The sequence below is a fragment of the Zootermopsis nevadensis genome, unplaced genomic scaffold, assembly GCF_977971745.1.
Source record: "Zootermopsis nevadensis isolate Lab colony 2312 unplaced genomic scaffold, Znev_1.0 Znev_ptg000033l, whole genome shotgun sequence".
Classification (NCBI taxonomy): domain Eukaryota; kingdom Metazoa; phylum Arthropoda; class Insecta; order Blattodea; family Termopsidae; genus Zootermopsis; species Zootermopsis nevadensis.
This window is the reverse complement of record NW_028259165.1, coordinates 39,844-67,815: the sequence shown is the minus strand read 5'-3', so window position 1 is coordinate 67,815 and position 27,972 is coordinate 39,844. Positions and strand designations below refer to the sequence as shown.

At 38.0% G+C, this 27,972-nt stretch overlaps 2 protein-coding genes and 1 long non-coding RNA gene across 14 annotated transcripts in view; 1 reads left to right on the top strand and 2 right to left on the bottom strand.

Moving 5' to 3' along the window:
• Positions 1 to 208: 208 nt before the first annotated feature.
• Positions 209 to 15,059, bottom strand: LOC147871962 (fatty acid synthase-like). Of its 9 annotated transcripts, none has more exons than XM_087359804.1 (10): positions 14,873 to 15,049; positions 14,021 to 14,725; positions 13,607 to 13,723; positions 11,027 to 11,255; positions 8,126 to 8,372; positions 7,920 to 8,031; positions 6,271 to 6,564; positions 4,293 to 4,589; positions 3,381 to 3,571; positions 209 to 640 (listed from the first exon to the last, which is right to left on the bottom strand). In XM_087359804.1, the coding sequence occupies exons 7-10, from the start codon at positions 6,283 to 6,285 to the stop codon at positions 571 to 573; spliced, it is 573 nt and encodes a 190-aa protein (XP_087215930.1). In that variant the 5' UTR covers positions 6,286 to 6,564; positions 7,920 to 8,031; positions 8,126 to 8,372; positions 11,027 to 11,255; positions 13,607 to 13,723; positions 14,021 to 14,725; positions 14,873 to 15,049; the 3' UTR covers positions 209 to 570. The 9 variants fall into 9 exon arrangements, with proteins under 9 accessions (XP_087215930.1, XP_087215927.1, XP_087215931.1 ...); XM_087359801.1 differs by having other exon boundaries at positions 7,920 to 8,372; positions 14,021 to 14,145; positions 14,500 to 14,725; XM_087359805.1 differs by having other exon boundaries at positions 7,920 to 8,372; positions 14,970 to 15,059.
• Positions 15,060 to 16,000: 941 nt separating this feature from the next.
• On the top strand, positions 16,001 to 27,067 carry LOC147871961 (uncharacterized). The gene is made up of 2 exons (XR_015538127.1): positions 16,001 to 18,829; positions 20,143 to 27,067. It is a non-coding gene; the product is annotated as an uncharacterized LOC147871961 (long non-coding RNA).
• Positions 22,374 to 27,972, bottom strand: part of LOC147871959 (structural maintenance of chromosomes protein 6-like) — a 37,359-nt gene continuing 31,760 nt past the window's right edge. For 2 of the 4 annotated variants that reach the window (XM_087359788.1, XM_087359791.1), the window contains 2 exons: positions 24,262 to 24,325; positions 22,374 to 23,632 (listed from right to left, as the gene is read on the bottom strand). The gene's annotated coding sequence lies outside the window, so the exon portion shown is untranslated. The remainder of the gene's footprint in view (positions 23,633 to 24,261; positions 24,326 to 27,972) is intronic. The other 2 variants (XM_087359789.1, XM_087359792.1) reach the window with 1 other exon arrangement.

Sequence of the window (27,972 nt, the reverse complement as noted above, 5' to 3'; positions counted from 1 at the left end):
GTTCTTCACATCTCCAACTCCAAATAAGCTGCTTCCCCATCACGCACACAACTGATCTTCTGAAACACTGACATTCAGATAACTTTGTCTGCCATCTCTTGGTAATATTACTCCACACACTACAGATACAGTTCACGAGAAAGTTGCCACTAAGCACATCCCCTGATCTCAAACTCCTCTTTCAGACAGACAAGGCACTCACACTGAATCTATAACCGTACACCTCCTCCGAAAGCAAGGAGATCACACGAGGGCCTGAGGTCTTCCTTGTGGCATTGTGAGGCATGCTACTAACTCGTGATACTTGGTCACTAGGAATCTAAAGTGTGCGACCGTGGTGTGGTGGCCACATAACCAACATTACAACCTGTAACCCTAGCTGATTACTTCTACCTTGTCCACTGCGATAGGCTCTTACACAAACTTAAATAAACAGCTACTGAATTTCCACAAGCAAGTCACTAAAACTGAGGCTGCCAACACGTGTCTGTGGATCATCCCAACCGCATCGCCTGATGAATTGTGTCCATCATGCACAATGATCATGTCAGCTCCCGGTGCAAAGTCTTGCTACCTCTGTAGTAATGATGGACTCGTAAATGCGTAACGTCTATAGTATCCCATATGCTTGCAGGCACGCCTACCTGAAACAAAACCATGTACCGAAATAAACATCCGCATTGAGAGACCAGTATTAATTCTTACTACGAAGGCACTCTACACCACATTAATGATCAACTGGCCAACTAAACCGACCTTCCATGCAACCAAAATATTTCTCACTTTACGTCCTTCACACAAAGATGACACACATCAATTCTAATAAAATCAAATTAACTTCCACGCCATGGCAATATATATATATATATAAATATATGACAGTGAATCTGCACTAGACTCGTAATGCAGCCCACGATCACGCCGACCTCAGAATTCGCCATTCTCCTCATACGCAGGGACGGCAACGTCGAAAAAAACAGCGAACACATCCCGCCACCGCTGAACTAGCGATATTCGATGATCGTTATATGCCCACCCTGACGAACTCCTCTGCCATCTAACGACAAAAGGGCTGAAGTAGATGTCCTACCTAGCACACTCCACTGCACTGCCGAACGAAATGCTGCCTGAAATACCACTCCACAAATTGTAAAATCATAAGCAGAAACGGGGTTGCTGGAAAGTACTTCCGTAACCGCCATTAGTTACATCTTAGCCCTTAAAAATGACAGGAACTACAAACAAATGAAGGCGAAACACGCCTACCGTCACCTATAAGAAACCAACTACCAAACATAATCATAACCTAAAATCATTTATGAAACCAACCACACGGAACAACACCTAGGATCGTAAAATACAGCTCAATCAACTTAGCACGAAGCACTATGAAACAAATAACACACATTTCGTAACTAGATCGCCTACATTCTGGCACACATTGCCTCTCGGTCACCCGAATTGTTACTGAACCCAGCGGCGTTTAACACCCTGCTTAGATCAAAACCAGACACAAATCTTTAATACCTACACGACTATCTATAACACAAGACACCGAGTGAAAGCGTCCACTGCTAACCGTAGTCTCGGACACGAACTTCCACTCGTCAGACTTCATGTTGGCATGTAGACACTCAACACCTCACGCGGATTCAGCAGCGACATCTTCCCTGTTTATTCAATTCTTGGAACTAAATTTGCAGAAACTAATAAGATGAAACGCGGGCTGCGTCAATTAATCAGGCCAACCAACATCACCTATAGAAAACCAACTACCAAACATTTCCATAACCTAAAAATCTTCCATCATTTATGAAAACAGGTAGGATTTCGTAAAATACTGCACAATGAACTTAGCGCGAAGCATTCTTAAACGATTATTCTATATGTCGCCACGGGATTGTACTGCACGACTCTCTTTAGCACACCGACTGACTAAGCCCACTGGTAACCGTACTTACGAACACGAACTTCCCTTCGTCAGACTTCATTATGGCACTTGCAGCACTCAACACCTAATACGGATATTCCCTGCTCGATAATTTCTCACAACTAAATTTGCAGGAGGGCGTAGACCTTCTGCTTGTTCACTTATATATTTAAATTATATCCTTTTATTGAGACATGAATAATGCAGTCATTCGAACTGATGAATCTAATATGAATTATTCTAAGGCTCCTTATTATCATCATAATGTTACTCAATAAGTTTAATAAACATTAATGTTCATTGTCTTCACACAAAAGGCACATGTATTTAATTCAACCTTTTAAAACTCCATGAAACAGAGTCTTTCTTCCAAGCTGATGGTCACTCAGCTAGTAAAGTAAGTCCCGCCTTTCAAGGAAACCAAAGGTTTGTTGCCAACTGGTCCTTATTGTGAGCCACAAGAATACAGTTCACAGCTTCCTATCCTATTCCAATAAGATGAACTTTAATATTATCATTTCAACTAAGCTTCCATCTCCCATGTGGTCTGACTGATTAAATTTTTTTATCTGGATAAGTTTAAATGAATAACAATGAAGTGCCTGTTTCCATTTGTGATCCTTACAATTACTGATTCAGGATGCTAATCTACAGGTCATCCTCTCAACCACAATGCTGTAAAAGCTGGACCACATAGTATGTAAACACTAAACTCACTTCCAAACAAACATTTATTTTGACCTATCTAAAGAATTAAACAAAATTAAACTAACCAATTATAACTTTAAATTCATTACATAATTTCAGTGCCAATTCACAAAGTCTCTTGTTTTAATTTCATGCCAGAAAATCAGCTATCACTCTCAGAAAAGCAAGTAAGCTCTTATGCAACTGGGGAACGACAAAAATCAGCACATATTAAAAATTCTCTCTTTTTGATTCAGACAAAACTAAGTTACATTCATCTACAGAAAAGTTATGAATGGAAAATCCACACTTTAGGTTCTACAGCAAGAACAGAGTCATAGCTCTATACCCTTAACATGACAAACAATCAAACATGCAATATTTGAAAATGAATAAGAAAAGAGTGAACCAACTCAAATCAGCTAATCTTCAAGACAAAAATGTACATTATAACATTTTATCTAAACATGAACAATTATGCAAATTTAAGACAGGTTTTATTTCAACAAAAATTCTGATTGTGGACTTTATTGTAATAGTGAAACTGGCATATGTTCCAAGAATTTATAAATAAGTAAGAACAATAAATTAAATAAATCACCATCTCAGATGGAAATTTTATTTTAAAACATAAAATAATATTTATAAGTCAAAGAGATTAAATATTACACAAATGTTCAAATCTTAGAAATCAGGTGAAAACTTGTTAACATGTGGTACTTTCTTCACTGGCAGTAAAAAGGTTCAAGTAGGAGTCTCTAACCTTACAAAGTTGGTCTCTGGCTCCTTGCGGATACAGTTCATGAGACCCAAAATGCCATTGAGTGGTGTATCCTGAGCTACAAGGATAATGCGATGCTTAGTGTTGCTTTGGATGACAGTCTGCATTTGTGGCAGCCAATCATAGTTCTGGGCTGCAATGTAGATCACAACTGGATTTTCCACCATCAATCTCTGAAACAGATTCCACATACACTTTCTACCAAATATTATAACAAAAAAATCATTTCGTTTACCCAAAGTTTCTTGATGAGCTGATGATCATACTGCCACCTCTGGCTTAACTGGGATTACTTTTTATTAATCATTTTGCTCTTGTCAACCCGAGGTGGTAGATTTCCTCTTATATTATGAAATGGAATTACATAACTTGTAAAATTTACTGTAAAGACATTATCCTTATTTATACAAACTGAAAATCTCAGAATGCCTTTTCAGTAATTTCACTCACATCCATACTTATGTCTTTTATTGGAGTTTTACTTTTAATCAGTTATTATATTTTACACTATGCTGTACTGACTAAGAAGCTATATCACAAATGGATGATGTTACTTTTAGCAAACATGGAAACAATAATCTAAAGAAAGAAATATTTCATTATTAACATTATTAAAGCACATCTGTACTGTCAAGAAAGTATTATTATGGTGAGCACATGCTTGAGAATGAGATGAGTGGGGCATGTAGCATGCATGAGATAGATGATAAACATTCAAATCTTAGGCATGAAAACCTGAAGGTAGGAGGCCACTCTGAAGATTGATACATAGATGGAAGGATAATATTAAAAGAGATAAAAACAGAGTGGATGGATGGGGATTGGATTCATGCGGCTCAGTAAAAGGAAATGTCATAGGCTTTTGTGATCAACATTATAAACGTTCTGCCTTACCTTCCTGAGCAAAAGTAACTTTTCATCCTTTAGGGTTTTCTCAAACACAATTTCAAGCCTAAAGCCATAGATGAACAGACTGTTTGTTTCAGGTTTCTCACGAGTCAGGATGCACGCCCCATCAGCCAGAGCACTTAAAGCAGTCTGCAGAAATTCTCTATACAGCAGGATGTTTGAAGCAATAACCAGGGTACAGTTGCGCTCATTTTCTAATTTGTGTTCCTCAACCATTATCCCTGTCTCGTTTAAGTTTCTGTGTGACAGGTTACAACCATTCGACAGGACTGTTATATTTGCCTGCAATATACAACAACCAAAAAACATGTTCAATTATTGTCGTTCTCTTTGCCTTTTTGTGTTTTTTTAAACATAAGCTTAAACAATATTAGTAAAACATTTCAACAAGAGCCTAGAAGCATCTTAATGCTATTCACAAATCTTTAACCTTCATTAGCCATGCATTATGGCTCAAGTGTGGAACAGTTTGCCAAGGGCCACAGTAACATACTACAAAAACTATTAACCAGCAGACAGCCCCATAGTACACAGGCTTAAATCCCATATTCTCACACAATAAAAGTTAATTTGGTTACATGCACATTTTGCTTTCAGTTATAAAAATTTGGTGCTTTTGGCAGTGAACATGAATATCTTCTGCTTACTCTTTTCCAAATTGGTTACTCTAACACTCAAGTTATTTTCTTGGCACAAATTCTGTGCCTTCCCATGACTCCATCAAGTGCAAACATTACTTCTTGAAGCTTAAGCTAATTAGACATATTAATAATGAACAACGATGGAAACACAGACTATGAACTAGTAGAGATTATAAGTAGGAGAGCTGGTGTAAAACCATAACAAACTCGGTTTGGTTTCAATATTAAGAAACCCAGAAGAAGAAAACACAGAGGTATGCAGAATTATATATAGCTCAGAAGATAAATCTCATAATCTCATGAAGTGGCCCAGAAACTAGGTCATATGGAGAGTCAGACAGCCAAATGATAACAGAAACTAGCTGACACCATCAAACTGCAGAACAGTCCTCTTGATGACACAAAAGCACAGTCAAGAAGGCATGAGCCAGGAGGGAAAACTTGCTGATGGATAGATCAGGCCAAAAGGGAAGGAGCCATAAGCTATGGAATGCCACATACTAATGTTCCAACCAGCCAGGATATGGACTGGTCTGGTAACCACCATAGGAATCCTTGGATCTGTAAGTAAATGAGCCAGCCATGTTATTGGGAAATCAAGAGCTGTTAGGTACAGGAACATCTAAGGAGTGAACAGACTTTAAGATGGACGGAGAATGCATCATTAATGATATATATCATATATAGTGAACTGGATGTATTCTTTGATCTACCTAACTAACCTTACCTGTACATACAAAGAGACTGTGGAAAGGGTTAGATACCAGGAGTAAAAACATTCAGAAAGGGGTTCTGCTCCCAATGGAAAACAGGGATAGTGGCAGTATACCACCAAGACAGAGCATAGCAGCAGGCAGTAGGGTTCAAATCCTGCTTGCCCACCTCACGCCTCAAAGTGGTGCCAGTGTTAAGATAGAGGATTAGTCATGTATTCTAATAGGCCATGGTACTGCACAGGGTGGTCAGTGGTAGTACAGAGGCCACCCAAGTGAACCTATATTGCTATATCTAAGAAGAAGAATTGTTGTGTTTCACAGACAGATGTGGAAATTCTGGTACGAGAACGATACTGCAGCTGTGAGGATGATGTGGTAGGAGTTCAGCATGCAAAGTTACTAGTAAAGAAGACAAGAGAGATAATTACAGAAATGGTACAGACAACATAAAAATGTCAGGAGGTGAGACAATAGAAAGGAAAAGCTGAAATCCCACTTTGTTTCCTCCTATCAAGACATGGACCAATCAACCTCAAGTGAAATAAAAATAATAAATAATGCTGACTATAAATTAAGTAACTCTGTGTCACACATTGTTACACTTGCTTTTATAAGTGGCATGTCCGCAATGATGAGATTCACAGCTGGTGACAGAAGTGTGGTGCCTTGACTGTGCAGCTCCACCACCTTCACATGGGTGACACTCGTGTTCTCCAGAGCTATGTGTGTGCAAACCCTCAGTGCAGTGTGCAGGTTCTACATTAGGTGTGAACACGTATTTCTCGAGCACAGGCTTGGTCGGGCACTTGTATTGAGTTATGGCATTAGTTTGGAGTCCTCGTACTTCCACGCCTGCTGACTGGATGATATCCAACTCCTTATACACATGTACTGACAGCACTGTCACAAGAAACAGTAAAAATATTTACTTAAACTCTCTAGTACAAGTGAATTGGTATGTAATAGGCACAGAAATTAATGAAGAGAAGGGAGTGTGGATGATACAAACAATTTTAGAGGAACTGCATTGCTTTCAATTACAGGGAAAATGTATTCTAGTATTTTGGGTAAATGAATAAAAATATGGCTGGAGATATATTATCAAAGTTACAGAATGGCTTTAGAAAAGTAGCCAGACCAATAGATAACACTCAACAGTTGTAGATTATTCATATAACCCACCTTTGTAGTTTGAAAATGTACTTTCACCGATTTTAATTTGTCTGAAAGCATATCTGATTGTAATTAAACATTGTAAATATGTGCTAATGGTTTTTTGATATGATTATACATCAATCAACTACATAGTCTGGTACACCATCAACACCTTCTGAACATTTGCCCTTACGCTTTTTGTTACCTTTTTCAACTTTAAACTCAGTTACTTGGAATACAACCATGGTTTTATTACAACTGTGGTAACATGCAACTTGAGAATTTAACAAAATTTTGGTTCAAAAATTTATGGCTATTTCTGTGAAGTAGGAATTGAATATAATGAATTCTTCTTGGGCTACCAGCCATGTCAGGTGGTTAAATGGAGAAAAAACTAGCATTTTTAAAACCGTCTTCATCCTCGTCCTCAACAACCTGACACGTCTGGTAGCCCAAGAAGAATTCATTACACTTAGTCACCATGAATGCTTCAGATAATATACAAATAGAATAATTCTGCTGTCTTCTGTGGATTTCTTATGTTTCCTGTCCCACATTTCATTTTGATTTTTTGATCATCTTGTCCTATAGCGAATAAGAACTGCAATGCTCTGAGATGATGAGAATGTAAACATTTATTATAATTCTCAAGTATGTGATAATAAAAATAATATAAAATGGTCTGCACTATTAAAGCCTGAGTTAGATAGCACTGGCGTGAAGTATATTTGAATTCGAAAACGCAAGGAATGAGACAAGCGTAATGAAAGTCGTAAAGACAGAAACAATGATACAGAAGTGCAAAATATTTTTAACAGTGTGAATTGGAAGAGTACAATTCACTTTTACGAACTAACGAAAACTGAGTACAGACGGAATTATACTATTATATGCGACTAAACCTTAGGAAAAGCTGTACACGCTTACATTAATGTATATGGAGATCAAAGGGTCTGAAAGGTAAAACATGAAAAAAGGAGAATGCCCTATGTGTGGCATGAAAATGTTCTGAAACCAAGTTGTAGAACGAAGTTTATATTAGGAATGAAAGAGGACGTTTTGGTAATGAGATACACACACACACAGAGAAATGCACATACCTGTCAGTTGATTGTCCACTGCCCATCAGGATGATAAGTGCTCTGATGATGAAGGCAGCAAGAACCTCTATAATGTTGGTAAATTTCTTCCAGACTACGTGGTGCTACAACCCTGAAGACAGCCACGTACAAGGCAATGTTTTTGAAAGGAACAGAAATATTGTGGAGGTGTGCATGCAGTTCTCCACTCCATGCTAAGAACTCACAAGCAATCTCGTCCCATCAGTACACACATGCACGCGTACAGATGAAGTCTCGTTCAAACTGAAACGGACCAACTCGCCAACATCATGGCTCTTGGTGTTCAGTTCACGGACATCAGCTTCGTCTATTGTGATCTTCTGGATATAGGTTGGAACGAGGAGACGTCGCGATTCTTCCTCAAGTATTTTCATCTGCAGTTGTCCAGGAATGCTACCCAGTCGTCTTTCCACGAAATCTTTCCCGTTTGACCTAAGGGAGAACAAGAAATCATCTACATTAGACAGTACCGTATATTAGGGAGACTTCTACTCATCTCATACCACGAGGCCCACTGGAGTTTGGATAAGGGCATATTCTAATTTGCAGTCTATAAGAGTTTCATGATGTAAAGCCATTAAATTCTCTGTAAATGTGGCAAAGTTCAAACCAGTATGGAGAATTGAGAGCTGATTAAATGTTTGCTCTAGTTCAATTTAGAACTTCAAATGGTCAAAGACTCATTTTTCCTGTCATTAACTCATCACCTTCAACTGACTTAGAAATTTTACAATTCTTCCTTGTTGTTAAAGAAACTCCTTTAGCATGTCTGTGATTGGCAGCTTATAAGTCATTACTCGCAGTTAACATTACTGATTGGCCCTCGATAACGTCATACTACATTTAACGGAATTATATGTCATTTACGAGAGTCAAAAAACAAGCTACGTGTGGCAGTCATCACACGATGACAGCCGGAAGATGTTCGTTGTCCCAACACCACTCACTCCTAGCCAGTAAGCATTGTTACTCAACATTCCAAGTAATATTCCAAATTCATAAGCTTTACTTCTATACTAAATCAAAAAGTGAAATAAGACAGAAATTCAGTGTTTAATTACGTCTCAGAAATGTGGCGTCGTCTCACTGGTCAGTTTCAGTCAATACCCGGTAAAACGAGAGTTCTAACTACGTTCATGTGTCTCAGTCTTCATTATTTTAAATACTGCAAATAAATTGGAACATAGGAAAACCTCCATACAGTACTTATGGGCCATGCGCTAACCAAATTGGTTAATAATTATTAACCAATCTGAAGGTGAATTATAATTAGTGTTACCCAAAGTGAAGTCAAATTTCGGAAGCGTATTACCCACAATAATTAACTAATGTGCCACTGTTAAATTTAAAAATGGGGTCATTAAAATACCTGATGATTAAATGATCTTTAAAATATAATCTGTCCATTATTTATTAAAAAAAGTAAATTAAGAGTGCAAAACTTTCTCTCTCACTCTAAGGGAAAAATTAAGATTGAGGATATCTTCGAACAAAGAATTAAGAATATATTTGGATCTAAGAAAAATACATGATGAGCTTCATAATTTGTACACTTTATTAAATATTATTAGACTGATTAAATAAAGGATGATGAGGTAGAATAGACACGTACATACATGGTCATTAAACCTGAAGAGAATTCTGTGTGGGTTACATTAGTAATGGAGGGAGGTTTATATTAAAATGAACCTTTTTAAAATAGGGCTCAACTAATTCAGGACAGAACACGACAACAAATATTCATATTCCACAAAAGCGAGGAATTTCTTTACCAGTTTAGCAGCTATCAACTTTCAAGACCTAGAATCATGACTTGGCCATCATTACATCCTATTTGCACATTCATCTGATTTTATAAGAAAGAATTTACACATTTTTGGGTTGAACTTTGATAAATGTATACAAGATGAAGTCATGCTGAAACTAGCCTGTAGTTAAGAGGTGATATCAAAATACAAGCAAAGAAGGAAGAGAACACGTGACTTACGATAAGTGATGTGCATAAACAGATGCCTTTGTAATCCAGGGAGAGAAGAGAAAGAAGAAAAAGTATTGGTTTCATCTGACATATGAATGAGTGACAAAATATTTGAACATGCCAAAGACGAAACTTTAGTCAGCAAATTAAACATAAAATCAACTGAAAATAGGTGAGATTTGAGCTTTGCATAGTGATGAGAATTAAGAGGGACATCTTTTGGGATATATCACGATGTAATCCGGTAGACACTAAACATACATTTCAGAGGATCCGACTGATTACGTCGAAAGGGTAAGAACCACCTTCAAAGTTGAAAATTTGTTTATAGATCATCAAAAAATGAAACAAAGAAAATTTGCTCCATCCATCTTTATAGCTCTAAATGACAGAAATGTTTCAAGTCTCATAATGTCATGATAAAACTCTCTGAGTTCTAAGTACAACCCAGAAATTAAACGTCACAGCCACTGATGGAAATCTACCGAAATACTGGAGAAGTGAAAGTTGTGCATGTCAAGATATTTTTTTTCTGCTTCCAAAGAAATGTTCGTTGAGAATTTGTTCCTTAGTAACACACTGCGAACCAAACATTTTATCTGAATGTTTATTGACACATGAGATATGCAGTTCATAGGACGAGGCCACGTACTTGTCTAATTAACTGGACTACACATGTACACCAAAGACAATGAGGTTTATACCAATTTTGAAACCATTGAGCTATATCAACCCTGACTTAAAATCTGACTTCTTTCTACATGCAAAACACAAGAACTGTAAGAAAGGATATTGTTTTATGTGGGCTGAAAACATTAAATGGAATACATGAAATATAAAGAAAAAACTCATATGATTTCAGAAGCTGCATAACTAGCAAATGTGGAATGTAGATTCAGATGAAAACAACATTGAACGATGTAATAAATATCTGAGACCCATAATATTTTTTTGTAAAATTAAAACAAAATTGTACATTATATATCCATTACATAGGGTCACAACAGTTAGCTCATTTGCAAAAACAATGTCTACTAATAAACACCATCACATATTACAGCCTATAAGGTACATTAAAACTACTCCTTTAGATTGTAGCGCTACCTACCATGGTTGTCAGCCCCGAAAGAGTCCTTGGTAGTCACAGCCACGTAGTCGTAACTCTTTATATATGTCCTGTGATGAAAGTTCAAGCAACTCATCATTAATGTGTGGGATCGAGGGCTCCAGCAACACCGTTTCATAGGACATGTTTGCAGGTACTCGCACCAAACCACTTGCCGTTACCTCAAACCTCCCACTTGCTTGCTAAACCATGACCGTAAACTGAATGCTTCCTATAACAAAACAACTGAATATTAATGTTATGGGCTGTAGGTTAACCCTTTAAAGATAAAGAGAGTACCGAAGTGTACTAATTTTAAATGTCCACAAGCAGTTACCTTGATGAAATTAAGTGTCTAGTGTTTTGTTTCTTTGTTTTCCTTATTAAATATAGTCAGCACTGCAAACAAAAGCATTATTAAGATTTTAAAACACATTATTTATTAGCATAAATCCAACATTTCCAGCAGTGGCGTGCAGTGTTATTTTCAGTAAGGGAAGCAGAGCTTTCTTCTGATTGGCAAGTTGACAGTCAATTCGAGACTTGTCAAACATCACAATTTGCACTGTTGAAACAATGGGGGTTTGAGAGTTCTCATGTCGTTTCAGTGCTTTATGAATGTCGTTGGTATCACCGAATCCAGTCTTGTTCCATTTGTTTTCCATTCAGAAACAATAGGCACGACCAACAAAACAATTTTCCTATGTTACGGCAACCGGATGGCCACTCTGTTTTCAAATACTGTTCCAAATAAAATTTCTTCACACACGATTTGGTCTGTCAAAGTTCTGGCAACTTGCATGCCTGTCGTCCTCTTTCGATGATTATTTTCTTTTCAGAAAAGCCCCCACTATTAAACCCCCATTTTAAAAGGTGTTCGACTGCAGTCACATGAAGGTTCTCTACCAACATAACACTTTAGCTATGCATGTAGTCTAATCACTCCTCTGCCACTTGTACCACGAGATTGGAAATACTTCCCTTGCACGCAGATCGTTTACTTTCTGGAGTTTAACGCGCTTCAAAATACGATTGCAGGAGAGGGACATATCGTTGAAAGGATAGGAAACATAAGCACGTACCACTTAAGACACACATATAGACTACGAATGATAAACTGTGTCATTATTCTGTAGTCCTGTGGAACTAAACATCCTCAAATACAACAGGTACATTGGTGTGAATTTTCCCAGACATCAGACTAACTGATTCCCACACTAGTTCCTGTGCAAGATATAACGAGAATGATAAACAAGTTTTAACCTATCTTTGGAAGAACTGTATACATGAGCGTACGATGAACAGGTCTCATATCATGTATAATCTATGAACAAATCAATAATTTTTCAACAGAAATCAGCATCGGAGGTGAACACACAAGTTTTCTAGGTAATAACTTTTGTTTGAAAAGGTACAACATAACCTCTATTATCTACAGAGCCTAAAACTGAATTTAATATGGTTTCTGAAACTGAGCTGTCACGATTATTGCGTGACAAAATACAGATCTTATTAAGATTTATAACATTTACTTGTCGCACTTTTGATAACATATATAATTATATATAACAGAGAATAATTTATGCCTTACTGAAAAATATATTTCTCTCACTGATCAATGCTGCCAACAATATATCGTATCTGTATATCAAACAGATTAACATGAAGATAATGTAAAATTGTAGAAGTATCCGAAGCTTAACTACAATAAATCCTTCTTGGGCTACCGGCTGTGTAAGGTGGCTCAATAAGGAAAAGAACCTTTTTTAAGAATGTGCATTTTTTCAGTGGCTAACCATTAAATTCTAAATTTAAAAATTCAAACTGCTCCAGAACTATTACTTTTAAGACAACGACCCTGATTACAAGAGAACAGAAGCATGACACAATTACATTTCTCATCGCGTAAAAGTAAAAACCAAGTTTAGTTTTCTAAAAAGTCGTACCTAAAGATCAGAAAATATTCGACAATATAAGCTGATACTGGATTAATGTTTGTGAAATTACCATCCTTACGTAACTACAGTGATGAAAGCTATCAAATAAAAACAATCATCGGCAAGCACGCTACAGAGGACCAGTTTGTTACGCAGCTGCCCTGAAGATGAGAGCAGAGATGGCTCTCAAAACGTTGGCAGAGGATATGGTTCATTCACCATTCAGCCACCTGATGTGGCTCGTAGCCCTAAGAATCTTTCATTATATTTCTACACAAAATTGTAAATGAACACTGATTACTAGAATAATGTGATAAGAACATTTTACATAATAAAAAACCTGCATTTATATTAGATTCAAAAGTAAGTCAGATCAGCCAAACTCCTCTTTCTTACTGTGCAAGTACAAAAATCATTTCAAAACACGTTTATTATTTCTATTCGTTTTCTACGTTGAGTATCCCTTCTGGTCATATTTGTAATTTTGGTTCCGAGCCCTCTATTAAAACAACATGGATCAACTTCTGTTATACAGTGAATTTAAAAGACAAATAAGGAGCAAATTTAATCTAACCATGAGGTTGCAAGAGGGAATTTAAATTATCTTATCTCAAAGGTTAATAAAATTAATTACATTACAACTCACAAGGTAGCCAGTGGCAGGAAAGAGATTTATTCCATTAATGATATATCCAGATAAATATTTCGCTGATCCATCCTCTAAGCTGATAATCACAGATCGTTCGCCAGATTTGGCACTCGGCTGTAACAGAATCACAGTACGGACATGCATAAAGAGCAGCGGAAGAACATATCTCAGTAGAGTGGAAATAATGATTAGATGTGACTGGAAGTACACATATCTGGAACAACGAGCAAATAGAAGACACAGATTCCACAGCCACAACCACAACCCTTTGGATATTGCAGCATCATTTTTGCAGCTGACCATAAGATACAGAAGTTTACGTTTATTGTATGAAATGACTTGTTCTCCATCCTTTGGTTTAGTCGTAATAAGGATCTATGGAATGTAAATAAACTCTACTCTCTAACATACCTGAATACTGCACTTCCTTATCCAAGTCACAAACGCTCCAGGTGCTTCGTTCTGTCTGGTTCTTCACATCTCCAACTCCAAATAAGCTGCTTCCCCATCACGCACACAACTGATCTTCTGAAACACTGATATTCAGACAAATTGGTCTGCCGTGTCTTCGTAGATACCAGTCCACACACACTACAGCTACAGTTCACATGAAAGTTGCTACTCAGCACATCCCCTGATCTCAAACTCCTCTTTCAGACAGACAAGGCACTCACACTGAATCTATAACCGTACACCTCCTCGGAAAGCAAGGAGATCACACGAGGGCCTGAGGTCTTCCTTGTGGCATTGTGAGGCATGCTACGAACACCCCATATTTGGTCACTAGGAATCAAAAGTGTGCAACTGTGTTGCGGTGGCCACATAACCAACATTACAACCTGTAACCCTAGCTGCTTACTTCTAGCTTCTTCACTGTGATAAGCTCTTACACAAATTTAAATCAACAGCTACTGAATTTCCACATGCAAGTCACAAAAACAGAGGCTGCCAACACGTGTCTGTGGATCATCCCAACCGCATCGCCTGATGAATTGTGTCCATCATGCACAATGATCATGTCAGCTCCCGGTGCAAAGTCTTGCTACCTCTGTAGTAATGATGGACTCGTAAATGCGTAACGTCTATAGTATCCCATATGCTTGCATTCACGCCTGCCTGAAACAAAACCATGTACAGAAATAAACATCAGCATTGAGAGACCAGTATTAATTCTTACTACGAAGGCACTCTACACCACATTAATAACCTACTGGCAACTAATCCGGCCTTTCGTGCAACCAAAATATTTCCTACTTTACGTACTTCACACAGGAGAAAGATGACAAACATCAGTTCAAATAAAATTACAAGCCCTGGCAATATAAGAGTAAAGCTGCACTCGACCGGGCATGCATCCTACCATCACGCCGTCCGAAGTAAACAATACCAGCAGAGGAACTGCGCCATCTTCTCGCACGCAGGGACGCCAACGTCTGAAAAACAGCTAAAGAAATGAGGTTCTGACGGCGGGAAGTACGAAGATGACGGTCTTCGGGGGATTTATAGCTGTGTTGGTAAATTTCTAGCAGACTACAAGGCGCTGCAACTCAGAACAAAGCCATCTCCAATTCGCTTCAGAAGTTGTCACTGCCAATTATTTGGAAGTAAATATTTAAATTCTACTATTAAGAAGGCATGTTTATGTTGCATTATAAATAGCTATTTTTAACCCTTTAAAGCCTAATGGTAAGTATAAATACCCTAAGCTTCAACAATTAATTTCCCTGCATGTCTCGGCACCGAAGATAAATGCATTCTACTCTCGCATTTCCCTCGTCCTCAACCATCCACACAGGGTCGCCAGTCTATTTTCATTTGCTATTTTGGGCAAACTGTATCAAACAAACACACAATAAAGACACAAAATTTATCTAATTATCCGTCGGCAGGTTTCATTTCGACATGGGTTCGTATTCTTTGATTAGTTAAGCAATGAAGGCCACCACTAAAAGTATTATAGTTCTAAACACTTAAGCACTGGAGGTGGAGACAGATGAGATATTACTTTCTTCTGGCTATTACGTGAGTATATACAATTTCATATAATAATTCACGGCACTCATTGGAACCACGGTTCCGGAGAATTTGACTTAAATACGTCTATACGGAAAGGAAGTTTATATATTGACTTTATTCTAAATATTTCCTTTATAGATCCTTTACAATTGAGATAAGTTTGATTAAGACATTGATTATTTAACTTGAATTAGTTACGTTTAAGATGCATCTGTGGTAGATGAATGGCGGTTGCTTCTAACCTTTCGTCCCCCCTTCCTCAACGGCGGTCTTGGCTTCGTTTCCATAGAAACGGGAAGATGCTGTCATCACTCTGGTTACATTCTGAGACACACGACAGGTGCAGGGATGCCATAAAAAGATACATATATTTTTAACTCCAATACTTCATGAATTTCAAGGAATTTTTGATGGAGATAGAAATTTTGTATACAGACGTAAACATGTCCACGAATTTCGTGGCATCAGGGTGAAAATTAACATAGGTTGTATCTGTTGACCTAATGATGGAAATTTTGCTTAGACAGTTATAATTAAATGTAATGATTATTAATATTATACGCCACTATCACCGTAATTATAAAATGAAAGGAAGGGATGGTATGAGGACTATAATCACATCAATGATCCTGATGGAGAAAGATGACACCTGAAATGTCGCCGTAAAAGTTTTAGGTCGTACATTCTACTTGATGTTAGGATAATGAACGACGCCATTTCACTTAAAGCCAAGCTAATAATTCCCTAGAAGAGTTTTCAACTACACGCTTCTAGAAAAGCGAAATCTAGAAAGACCAAAGACAGCTCGTGTAAACAAGAAACAGATCTAATGGACCTAAACACATTAGAAAGAAAGTTGGTGTCACAAATTCTTCCCAGGTCGAGAATTCAGGTTCTCACGGCAGCGAGTACGAAGAAGACTGTCTTCTGAGAAGTTTCGGGGGTCATACTGCCTCCATCTTCAGGGCACACACAACGCAACATCGCAGAAGACAGAAATCTTCATTCTCGCCGCTGAGAAAACTTCAAATTTCGCCCTGAAGATGGAGGCAGTATGACCACCGAAACGTTAGTAGAGATCTACCTGACTACAGAGCTCAACATCCCAAAAGACAGAAATATTCATACTCACCGCTTTGAAAACTTCAAATATCGCCCTGAAGATGGAGGCAGTATGACCACCGAAACGTTAGTAGAGATCTACCTGACTACAGAGCTCAACATCCCACAAGACAGAAATATTCATACTCACCGCTTTGAAAACTTCAAATATCGCCCTGAAGATGGAGGCAGTATGACCACCGAAACGTTAGTAGAGATCTACCTGACTACAGAGCTCAACATCCCAGAAGACAGAAATATTCATACTCACCGCTGAGAAAACTTCATATTTCGCCCTGAAGATGGAGGCAGTATGACCACCGAAACGTTAGTAGAGATCTACCTGACTACAGAGCTCAACATCCCAGAAGACAGGAATCTTCATACTCACCGCTGTGAAAACTTCAAATATCGCCCTGAAGACGGAGGCAGTAAGACCCCCGAAACGTTAGTAAAGATCTACCTGACTACACAGCTCAACATCCCAGAATGTAGGAACCTTCTTACTCGCAAATGAAAGAAACTCAAAACTCGTCCTGATGATGGAGGCAGTATGACCTCCGAACTTTACTTTTATACCCTTTAAATGGAATGGTAAGTATACGTACCACCTACTCCAACAATCAGTAACACTTTGTGTGGTTCTCGCCGTAATCAGCGGTCAATTCCTTAAACAGCGTTAACCAGTTGATCTCTGTAATGGTGAAGAGTTGTGTTTTCTTCGCGGTACGGACTGGATTCTTAAATATCATTCAAGGATTCATTCGCTAACAGCATTCTGACATTCCTTTCAATCCATGAACGTACTTCAAATTCGCTACTTTTATAGAATTCAAGTATTCAAGACTATCATCATTTCCCTTCAACTGTTTACTGAGCCTGAGTTCAGTGTTTTTCATGGAACAGGGCGCCATACCCTAAGCCAGATCAGTCCACTCCACACCATGTACGTTTAACGATGTCAGAATTGCGTGGAGTTCTACTCTCACGCCTTTATGGAGTGCGCTTTAGGCTGAGAGCTAAGTTTTTAATATTATCATTAATCAGTGCGTGGCTTGCGTTACGCAGTGGTGTTAAGACATCGCGAAGAATGACGTATTCTCCTTCAGAACCCTCGAGCGTCTGCTCTGGCTAAAATTTGTTTCCTTCTCTCTGGGCTTGAGGAGATATGAAACTATGACAACTGAGAAATGTAAAGGGGAGAATAAAATTAAAATTAACCCTGAAGAAGTAGGATGTAAGCATGTGGCCCCATGGAGAGATCTCATGAACCTCTAAATTCCATAAAAGACTGGGAATTTCTTGACCTGGTCTCAAGGACTCCACTTGTCTCATTCAAAGAACATATGAACCCTGACATCTTACAGGAACATAAATTAGATTTATTGAAATCCATGGAATAATGTAGTTTACAGTATAGCTCCTACTACAGTGTACAAATGAAAGGGACATCAAAGTAATAGATACAAAATAAATGTTCCCCAGTGAATTTCAAACCTCTCTGGCAAATAGAAGTCTCTTCGGGAAATCAAAGATCAATACCTCAAATCACTGTTTTGATTAAAGGTACAGTAAATATAGCCTCCAGCTCATTTTATGATTTGAAACATTTTATATATTTTATATCCTCACTTAAATAATAACAGAGTTGGGATCAAAAGTAATTCATTAAGAACAATAATAAAGACGAATTTGCCAGACTTTAAATAGCAAAGCGTGATAACTCGCCTAGTCAAAAGCAGCAACATTTAAATAAATATTATAAAACCCACGTGATAACTGGCAGCAAAGGTCTTTAAGAATTGTTTTCCAATCCATATGAAATGGTTCTTTAACCATGCTCAAATTCGCACGAGTTACTTATCAGCAGTGGGTAAAACAATTTCGAGATGATGGAACCACCACCCTAGCAAAGAAAACAAATTCTGCGAACACAACAACTCTCTGAAAGCGACAACAGATGAGCAGAAACGTCAGATACTCGGCCGCCATCTTTCGCGTCGGTCTACTTGATCGTTGATTACATGTAGCAAAAAAAATTGTAGGCAGTCACTGCAATATGTCGTTGCCATGGCCGTGTCCAGTTAGGTTATGTATGGCCAGGTCATTATAATTATCTTTATTTCTCTTTATTATTCGTATGTTCACTCAATTTTTTTGGATTAGCTGCTTTGTGATTCATATTTTCATTCTGTCTGTGTGTGTTGTAATTTCAAAGTCTTAAGATAGTATAATTGCGTCATATTGTGAATCAAATATTAAATTAATTATTCGGTTTTGTCCGTCTAATCATTTTACAAATAAGATAATTAAATTATCATTTTATGTCCCACATCAAATAATCGATTTACATTTGGAACATTTTTACAACGTGTTTCGGTTTCATCGAACCATCTTCTGGTGTAAAATTATATCGACAAACTTAAAACTCAATTACAATTTCGATATAATTTTACACCTGAAGATGGTTCGGTGAAACTGAAACATGTTGTAAAAATGTTCCAAATGTAAATCGATTATTCGATGTGGAACATAAGATGATATTTTAATTATCTTATTTGTAAATTTTAAATATAATTGTGATTAGACGGACAAAACCGAATAATTAATTCAAAGTCTTAAATTTAGACAGCTATGTTTCAAACAGTTGTGTGGTTAGTGCACATTCCCAGTTTCACTGTAAATTTATTCAAGATCAAACATTTGATGTCTTCTTCAGTGTTTCAACTTCTTGTGCGTAATGTGTAGATCTATTTGTAGCTTATCATTTCTCTAGGTCAATACTTTGTTTTGTATTATGTGGAATTTATATAATAGTACGAATTTTACTTTATAATATATATTGTATTATTATTTTTATTATGACTTTTTCCACATCTATCGTCATCTGACTGTCTTATGGATCCATGAAATGTAAATAAATTATTATTATTATAGGAATTACTGTGCTTAATCTAAGTCCCTATAACTTGCATGTCACTTTGATGATGTTCACATGGCTTAAGTACACTTCTGCCATTAGAATAATTTCATACAAATAGAATAGCATTAAGGTACGCCACAATATAGTCAATAAAAATATACTCTGCCACATTTATTGATTGTGCGTTACGGAACGGACATAATTAATTTAAACTGTGTCCAGTCTGAATTAATTAGTATCTTATACAAAGTGTTCAAACGTAGAGCTTGGATGAAAATGTAATGATTTAAAGAAAAAGGTCCATATATGGGGATTAAATGTAAGATGCTGGTATATGAGGCTGTGTACCTTGGCATTAGTGCAGTTGAGCAATGGAAGGTTAATGAGTTTCATAAAGGTGCACAACATGATAACAGTTTATGTTCTGGAAATTAAGTGAAGAATTATCATGAGATACCATTTTGTCCTGAAAATAATTATTATAAATTTTCAGGCATGCAGTGTTCTAATTCTGAAGTCCTGAAATTATGATATCAGAAGTCTGCAAGTTTCAGTCTGGAATCTGCCAGTGTAAAGACTCTCTCCTGTTTTGTGTGTTTGGTGCACAAGAAATGTGCTATCTAACAGAATTATGTTTAATTCATAATTTTACAGCAAGAAATTGATATTATCAAAGTAGAAAATAGAGTGAAGAAGATCCCATTGGTATCAACACTGACGAGGTTTACATACCATCGACATTTTCTGTAAAGAATTTTGAACCGGAAGTAAGCATTGCTGTTAGCTTTCATTTGCATGAAATGGTTACAATGAAACAACTTTTCTTCAGCTTAATAATGTTGCAGTTTTGTGCTCTGAACTGGATCACAGGTTCGAAGTGAATAGTCTATTGATTATCTTCACCTACTAAGTGATAACAATCGGACATAGTCGTAAAGAATGTCTGTTCCATTTCATGTAATGGGAGGGAATAGCATTGACTGATACATGTGTGGTGGTTCTACAGAACTGCACAGATTCACCGAAAGATGTACCTGGTTCAGATAGTGAGACGTGTTACGATGGAAATCAGGTCGTCGGTATAAACACAGAGGATGTCACAGATATAGAAGTTGAGGAACACTCTGTGCCAGTAACACAGGTTATCTTATTTTCACTGCCGAGAACATTTTTTACAAGTACACAAAGTCACTTTTGTAGGATCTGAGTTTTTCACAGCGGTGACTCTAATGATGACTGTCTTCTGGGTTGTAGCAACGTGTAGTCTGGTAGAAGTTTACCAGCGTTTCAGAGTTCCTTGCTGCCTCCGTCGTCAGGGCGATGAGTTGGTAACCTGTCAGATTACACGGTGCTACAACCCAGAAGACGGCCATCTTCAAACACACTATTGAGTTTTTCATCTGTTGTTCTATCTGTCCATCCAGAGGAAATGACCCACTTCTGGTGAATGGATTTTGAAGAGTGCTTTCCAAAATGTGTTCAGTGGATTATGTTTTGTTGCACATTGCTTATAGAGTACTAGTTTTAATCAGTCCTTAATTTAGGAAAGTAATTAAATATTGAGTAGATTATGAAATGTTTTAAACAGTGTTATAACCACAGGAACATTGTGTTTCTTCATCCCCTCCATTAACCCTTTGAAACCAAAGCTCATCTGAATAATTTTGAAGAATTCATTCCGTATCACTAAGAAAGCACAACTCTTCAACATTACAAAGATAGCTGGTTATGTTAGGTTATGTTAGGTTGGTTAGGTTAGGTTAGGGTAAGGAAATAATTGCTGTTTGTTAAAGTAGGTGGCGCATGTAGTTACAACTGGGCTTTAAATTGTTAAGCATTGTTTTGATAGTACATCCTGCCACTGAACATAGTTTTCAGGACAGTAGACTGATCGACACCCATTTCTTCAATACCTGTTGGAAATCTTGGGTCTGCAGAAGACTAACATCTGTAAGTATAATAATGACAACCGGAAGATGGGAACAGAACCAATATTCAAAACACTGTTTATATCAAATATAATTCAGACAACACACAATGTCCAGATTGTATCATCAGTCTGCTACTGTCATCATTGCTTAGAGAATCATCAGTTGTCCTGTTATAGACCCAGAACAGTAATGATAACTCTATCCTGCTGTGTAGGAACAGAGTGTAACAAAGTTATGAAGGAAATGAAGTTCGATCTGCTAACATTCATAGATTCTGAAAATGGTTCTGCAGTAAGTGACACTGATATTAGGGTAAGCTGAGTTACCAGACTGCACTTACAGTGAATCTTGCCTAGGATGATGAACCGTGTGGTTTAGTCTTTCCACTGGAATGAGGACTGTCTGTCTGTATGCGGTAGCCCTCTAGTGGCCTTTCCATCAACTTTGAGTTACAACTGACCAGATGGTCAATCCTTTACTGTTCTGTAATTTCCTCTTCTCATGTTCCTTTTATCTTCTCTCTTTCGATGGCTTGACATTCCTTTGCCTGGTCCTGGTGGACCATCTTACAGGATGGGGTTGTTAATAGTTGTGTTGTCTGTGCCTGTGAACTTTAACGGTGCGTGGGCTAAATACTCGATGATGATCTCTTGAGGTTGAGGCACGTTTGGGATTAGTGTCCCTTCAAGTGTAAACAGTTTTGTTTGTATGTATTATTTTATATTTCAATACAATACAAGGTTTTAAGACTCTGAAATGCTGGTAAACTTCTACCAGATTACACAGCAAAACATCTGAAAAGGCAGTTATGTTTATTTAAGCTGATTTTGTGAAAATATATTAACAAGAGTAGCAACACTATATGCTGTTAGTCAAAATCCATCAAGACAACTGCATAACCTCACTTCCTGATACTTAAGTTCCCACACACAAATTAATTTAACTTCTTGTGTGCCAGTTTTTCTAACAAAATCTGACTGGGTCAAGAGAACTTCAGTTTGGACATTACGGCATGGAATGAGAATCTGGGAAGATGTGGCATAAGTGACATTTGCAAGTCTTCCATGCACTGGAGATACGATGCCCCTGAACCTTGTTCCTACCAGGCTGTCATTCAGGAGTCCAACCGATGCATATTGAACTCAGACCTGACAAACTAAATGCATTAGCACATTTACAATATCTCGATAATTTTATAACCTAGCATTCATGTTATGTAAATTCTTCATGTACCACACAGAATTAACAGTTTAAACTAATATGGAGGCCCATAATTCTTGCAATATTTATAAAACACACCTTCCACTAAATTCTGGTCATGTGATGGGGTTTGGTAAGTAAAGTAAAGTTTGTCCCACTATACGCCATGTAGGCGCTTGGGTGGAGAGACGGTATAGCTCCTCTCTTCCTTGACCTCGGCACTAGATGGGGGGTGTGGTCAGCATCACGCTCCGGTCGGCTTTACCTCCGGGAAAGGACCCCCGGTACCCATCGTAGAGGAGGCTGGGTGGGCCCCAGAGGCTAGAGGAAAAATCCTCTGCCCCCGTCGGGGATCGAACCCCGGTCGTCCAGCCCGTAGCTAGTCACTATACTGACTGAGCTATCCAAAAAAACATAATTATCACCTTGGTTTCAGACTCATTCTTTCTCCTCTTCATGTTATGTTCATCCAGAAATTTTTCTCATTTCTTTAACAGAGTCCTTTGAGTGAACATCAACCTTTACACAGTGGAGAGAGTCCATATGCATGTAATGTGTGCAAAAAATCATTTCGTCAAAATGGTGGTCTCAGGACACATCAAGTCACGCACAGTGGAGAGAGTCCATATGCATGTAATGTGTGCAGTAAATCATTTCACTCAGAGGGGTCATATGAAGAGACATCAAAGTATATATCATTGAGACTGTTCTTATGTGTGATGAATGATCAGTGCATACGTAGTACATAGTATCCTAAATCCTATGACATGTAAGATATTTTCCTGCCCTGAGATTCTGAATAAATGTCAACTCGTGCAGAGAATATGTTCCGATACTGGAGTAACGTCTTACCTGTTCACACAAAACAGAAGATATATTTGAAAAAAAGAAGATTGGCAAAAATAAACAGCTTTAAGGGTTTCAGTGAAAGTTCTGTAAGTTCTTTAGAACTATGAAACTAATATATTCGTCTCAGCTTATTTGGCCTGCTCTTCCAATCCTCTTTGCCTACTAAATATGATGCAACACTAATTCATTCAGAACATAACAGAAAAATCTTAATAACAGACTCCATGCAGCAGAGTTCTTGAGTCATCAAGGAATTCCCAGTCTTTCATTGAACCCTAAGTTTCACAGCTTGAGACACTCGAATCAAATACACACACTTTAGAAATCTCGAAAAAAGACTTTTAAAACAAATGCTAGGTCGGAGAAAACATAACATTAATCTATTTTAAGGGATATATTTTGTTTCATTTACGATTCATTAAGGTTACAAGAACAAGAAATAAAATTCTAGCTGGAATATTGCATGGAAGCGAGCACGAGGAAAATTTCCACTTAAAGCCGTTGTGCACAGTTAATCTACGAAAAATTTTTATAAACAAGGTTATACGAGAAATTCAGATTACACATCACGATATAAACTTAAATATTGCTCACAAATCAAACTGTGCGAAACACGAAGTATTTAAACATACCATAATCTTCTTTCCTTTATACTCCAACATAATACACGATCGCCCAACCTCCTGACCGGCTCCCCTGAAAAAGAAGTGAGGTTAGGATCGAATATTTCCGAAAAACCAATATTATTCTAACCTATAGCTAGTGTAAGATAACAGCATTAACATACAAAGGACATACTTGGGACTCGGGCTTTCTTTTAGTCGACATATTTCGCCTTACGTTTCAAACCAACAACGTAGAACACACAATTTACAAACTCAATTGCTCAATGCAAAATGGGCATAGAGTACAGAGTATAGAAGTTCGTAAACAATCACAAGGTACTGTAACCTGTACGAAAGACTTTCTAATGGAACGTCTGAAGAAAATCTACTCCCTCCCAAACCTGCTCCACAGTCCAGGTATTTCTTCATTCAATTGTATGCTTTTCTCGACTGTTACGAAATGTATATGTTAATCTCTGTGTACAGAAAACCACGCGTCAGTTTCTTATATTATGAGAAGAACACCAGATTCATAAGGAACCACTAAAGTAGACTCATGATGTAATTTATGTTCTTGACAACCAAATATGGTGCTTATGCGATTACAATCGCGGTGCCCGAATTTATAACTTGTGTTGGGCAAGGCCGTGGTTTAGGCAACACGGAGTTTTCCTCCGTGGCATCCCAACAATTACTCCATTCACACACAGAAGAAGGCAATGGCAAACCACTTCTGGATCATCTGCCAAGAACGTATATGAACAGGTCCCAGTCCGAGAAAAGGATGGAAGGATCCTGTTCATATGGACCTGTCGTCAGACAGAACACTACAAATAAAATACAGACGGATTAAAACAAATAATTAATATAATATTCACAATATGACGCAATTACACTATCTTATCAGACGTACGCCGCTTTCGCACTACGAAAACTCTTTTATAGAAGCTTAGCAGCAAAGAGACGTGAAAACTAAGCGAAAGGATTCATAATTCATATGACAGCCTAACAGAGGATGCGTGATATTAAAATATGACGAGAATCGAACTCGAGCCGGAGAGAACGAAAATACGTCCCCGTGACAAAATCTAAAAATGTGAAAATCGGCGCTTCTTGTGTCTACGTGCTCTTTCGGTCGACTCTCAAGAGTCCATGTGCGTTGTTTGATCTTAGTTTACGAAAAAGATCAAGATGGCTGCCTCCATCATCAAGGCGATGAGATTCAAGGTCAACATAATTTAACCTCGCCCTGGATATCTATATTAACGTCTATACTTGAGCTTAACACACGCGGTTCAATTTGTTTGTACGAATGATTTATCATTTATTGGTTTCATTGACATAGAAATGTTAATTTTCACCGGAATTAATTTCATCCTGACTAGAGTAATTTTGTTGCTACTCTGTGCTGTGTAATCTGAGCACTTACGTGAATTAAGAATAAGCAACGAATCCGATTAGTTTAATTTCATGTTAATATTTTTGCTGTTTCTAAATGATTACAATAAACTTTCAGCCCTTCTCAACTCTTTAAATCCCAGTGGTAAATGTATATACCATCTGCTTTAATAATAACTATCTTAATTTTGTATTTATGGATATCATATGATTCTCACTTTAACCCTTTGAAGCCGAAGATCGTCTGAATATTATTTACGAATCCAGTCCGTACCGCGAAGAAAACACTACACCTCACCATTACGAAAATCAGCTGGTTAACCCTTTGAAGACGAAGATCGTCTGAATATTATTTATGGATTCAGACCGTACCGCGAAGAAAACACTTCACCTCACCATTACGAAAATCAGCTGGTTAACCCTTTGAAGCCGAAGATCGTCTGAATATTATTTACGAATCCAGACCGTACCGCGAAGAAAACACTTCACTTAACCATTAGAAGTCGAATCAGGCGGTACCACATAAGATTTAACAAAAGAACATCCCGGTCAAAGCCTTAAACATAAAAATAAACTTTGTGGGATTTGAGGTTCTGACGGAGTTGGGTTGTCAAGCCTCTGGGGCTTGTTGGTAGATACCAATGTTTCGGAGGATCTGTTGCTTCTATCCGCAGGTCTGAAGAACTGTGAGCCCAAGCCCACATGGTGTCCGAACTCTTCTGTTATTTACCTGTACTCCGATCTTAATCTGTATGTGACAGGATTTAATCTTGTACGATGGACAGATACATCTTTCAGCTCTGTGTATGTGGACGATACTTTTTGGCTTCATCCACACACGTGCTTAATTCTCTAGCTAAGATTACAGATGCTTACAAATAAGAGAAATTCAGACCTCGGTTTATTTTATTTAATTATTTTATTTTTTATATTCGACTTTAATGACTTTGACTGCAAGATAAACCAGTTACGCGGGAGCAGCGTGTTCGAGATTCAATAATACGTGAGGATGATGTTCATGCCCTGATCCGGGTAGAGAATCTGCCGTGTCAGATGGTTCTTGAACACAGGAATTATTATTTTCTGCTCGATGGAAACCCCGAACAGTTTGAAGCCCAAAATTTGTCGAAATAATATTCAAGAACGCAGTCTGTACCAGGAATGAAAGACAACACTTCACAGTTAAAAAGAGATCGGTAGTTAATGACAGTTTGTTACGAGAATCGAAGCAGTTTGAATTGCTAGTCCTCCTAAGAGAGGGGGCCTATATATTTAAAGTTTTAAAATACATGATAGATCTGTTTTGTGTGAATTTTGGGGAAAATATTAATGGGAGTCTATCAGAACATTCAGTCTACAGAAGGAAACGATCAGTAGCCATAAACTGTAAGTGATTGTAGAAGTTTGTATTGTTCAATAAACCAGTTTCTATGTATGGGCTTGTACACTTTTCTCTGATCCTTACTGTCAAAGCTCCTAAGGTATATTAGGTTTCCCATATTTTTCATTCAACATTTCAAGCTTTCGAGGCTCTTTAAGGTTTGATAATTGTGTTGGTTAATCAGAGCACTTGAAATACATTGTTTCTGTGTTCTAGTACCATAATGTCAGAAGAGATATTGTACATTGATCTGAATCATTCAAACAGAGATTCCTTTGAAACACAGGGAGTCAGAATGATGTTCATAAGAACATAAAACATGCTGATGATAGGAAACTTAAAACTGTTTGTCCACTTGGGTGCGAGCAGTGGTCGTCAGCTGACGTGCCACTGAGAGAAATGGACTCGTCTCCGGGAGAGCTGCGCCTAGATGCTACGTGCGTCGAGGGAGCGGGTCCCGGCTGGGAACCGGGGCCCTTGGCTAAAGGTTTCAGCGCGGTGGGGTGATCTTTAGTGGGGAGCGGTGTCGAGGAATCCAAACTTCTAACTCCCCAGCGCCTGGCCCAGAAGAGGAATGCCTTCTCGACACCAGGACATGATCAATCTGATTGACCACATCCATACTTGGTACCTTCCAAACAAAGGACAAGTTTCTGAAGTGTCCTTCGAGCCTTATCTTGCACATTCTGTCTCCTAAAGGCTCGAAACCTAAATAGCTTCGTTTTTATCCACCCTGCCACGTCCATCCCATACTTCAGCACCTCCGTCATCATGTGGCCACGGTCAGTGTCGCGGTTCGCTTCCGAGTCCGTGAACGTTTGCCAGGGTCCATTACCAAAATGATCCATCCGAGGCTCTTTTGAGAGTATCCTAACAGTACTCGTTTTCCGGGGTGGGGTTGTTATAACCCCAAGCCCCAACCTGGAGGACCAGGGTATCGCTCTTAGTCTGGCGCATCG

Coding starts and splice junctions, on each gene's coding strand:
- LOC147871962 (XM_087359805.1), bottom strand. Junction 3,572..4,292: donor AGTTACTTTTGCTCAGGAAG/GTAAGGCAGAAC, acceptor AATCTGTTTCAG/AGATTGATGGTGGAAAATCC. Junction 641..3,380: donor CCAGAGACCAACTTTGTAAG/GTTAGAGACTCC, acceptor TGTTTCAGGTAG/GCGTGCCTGCAAGCATATGG.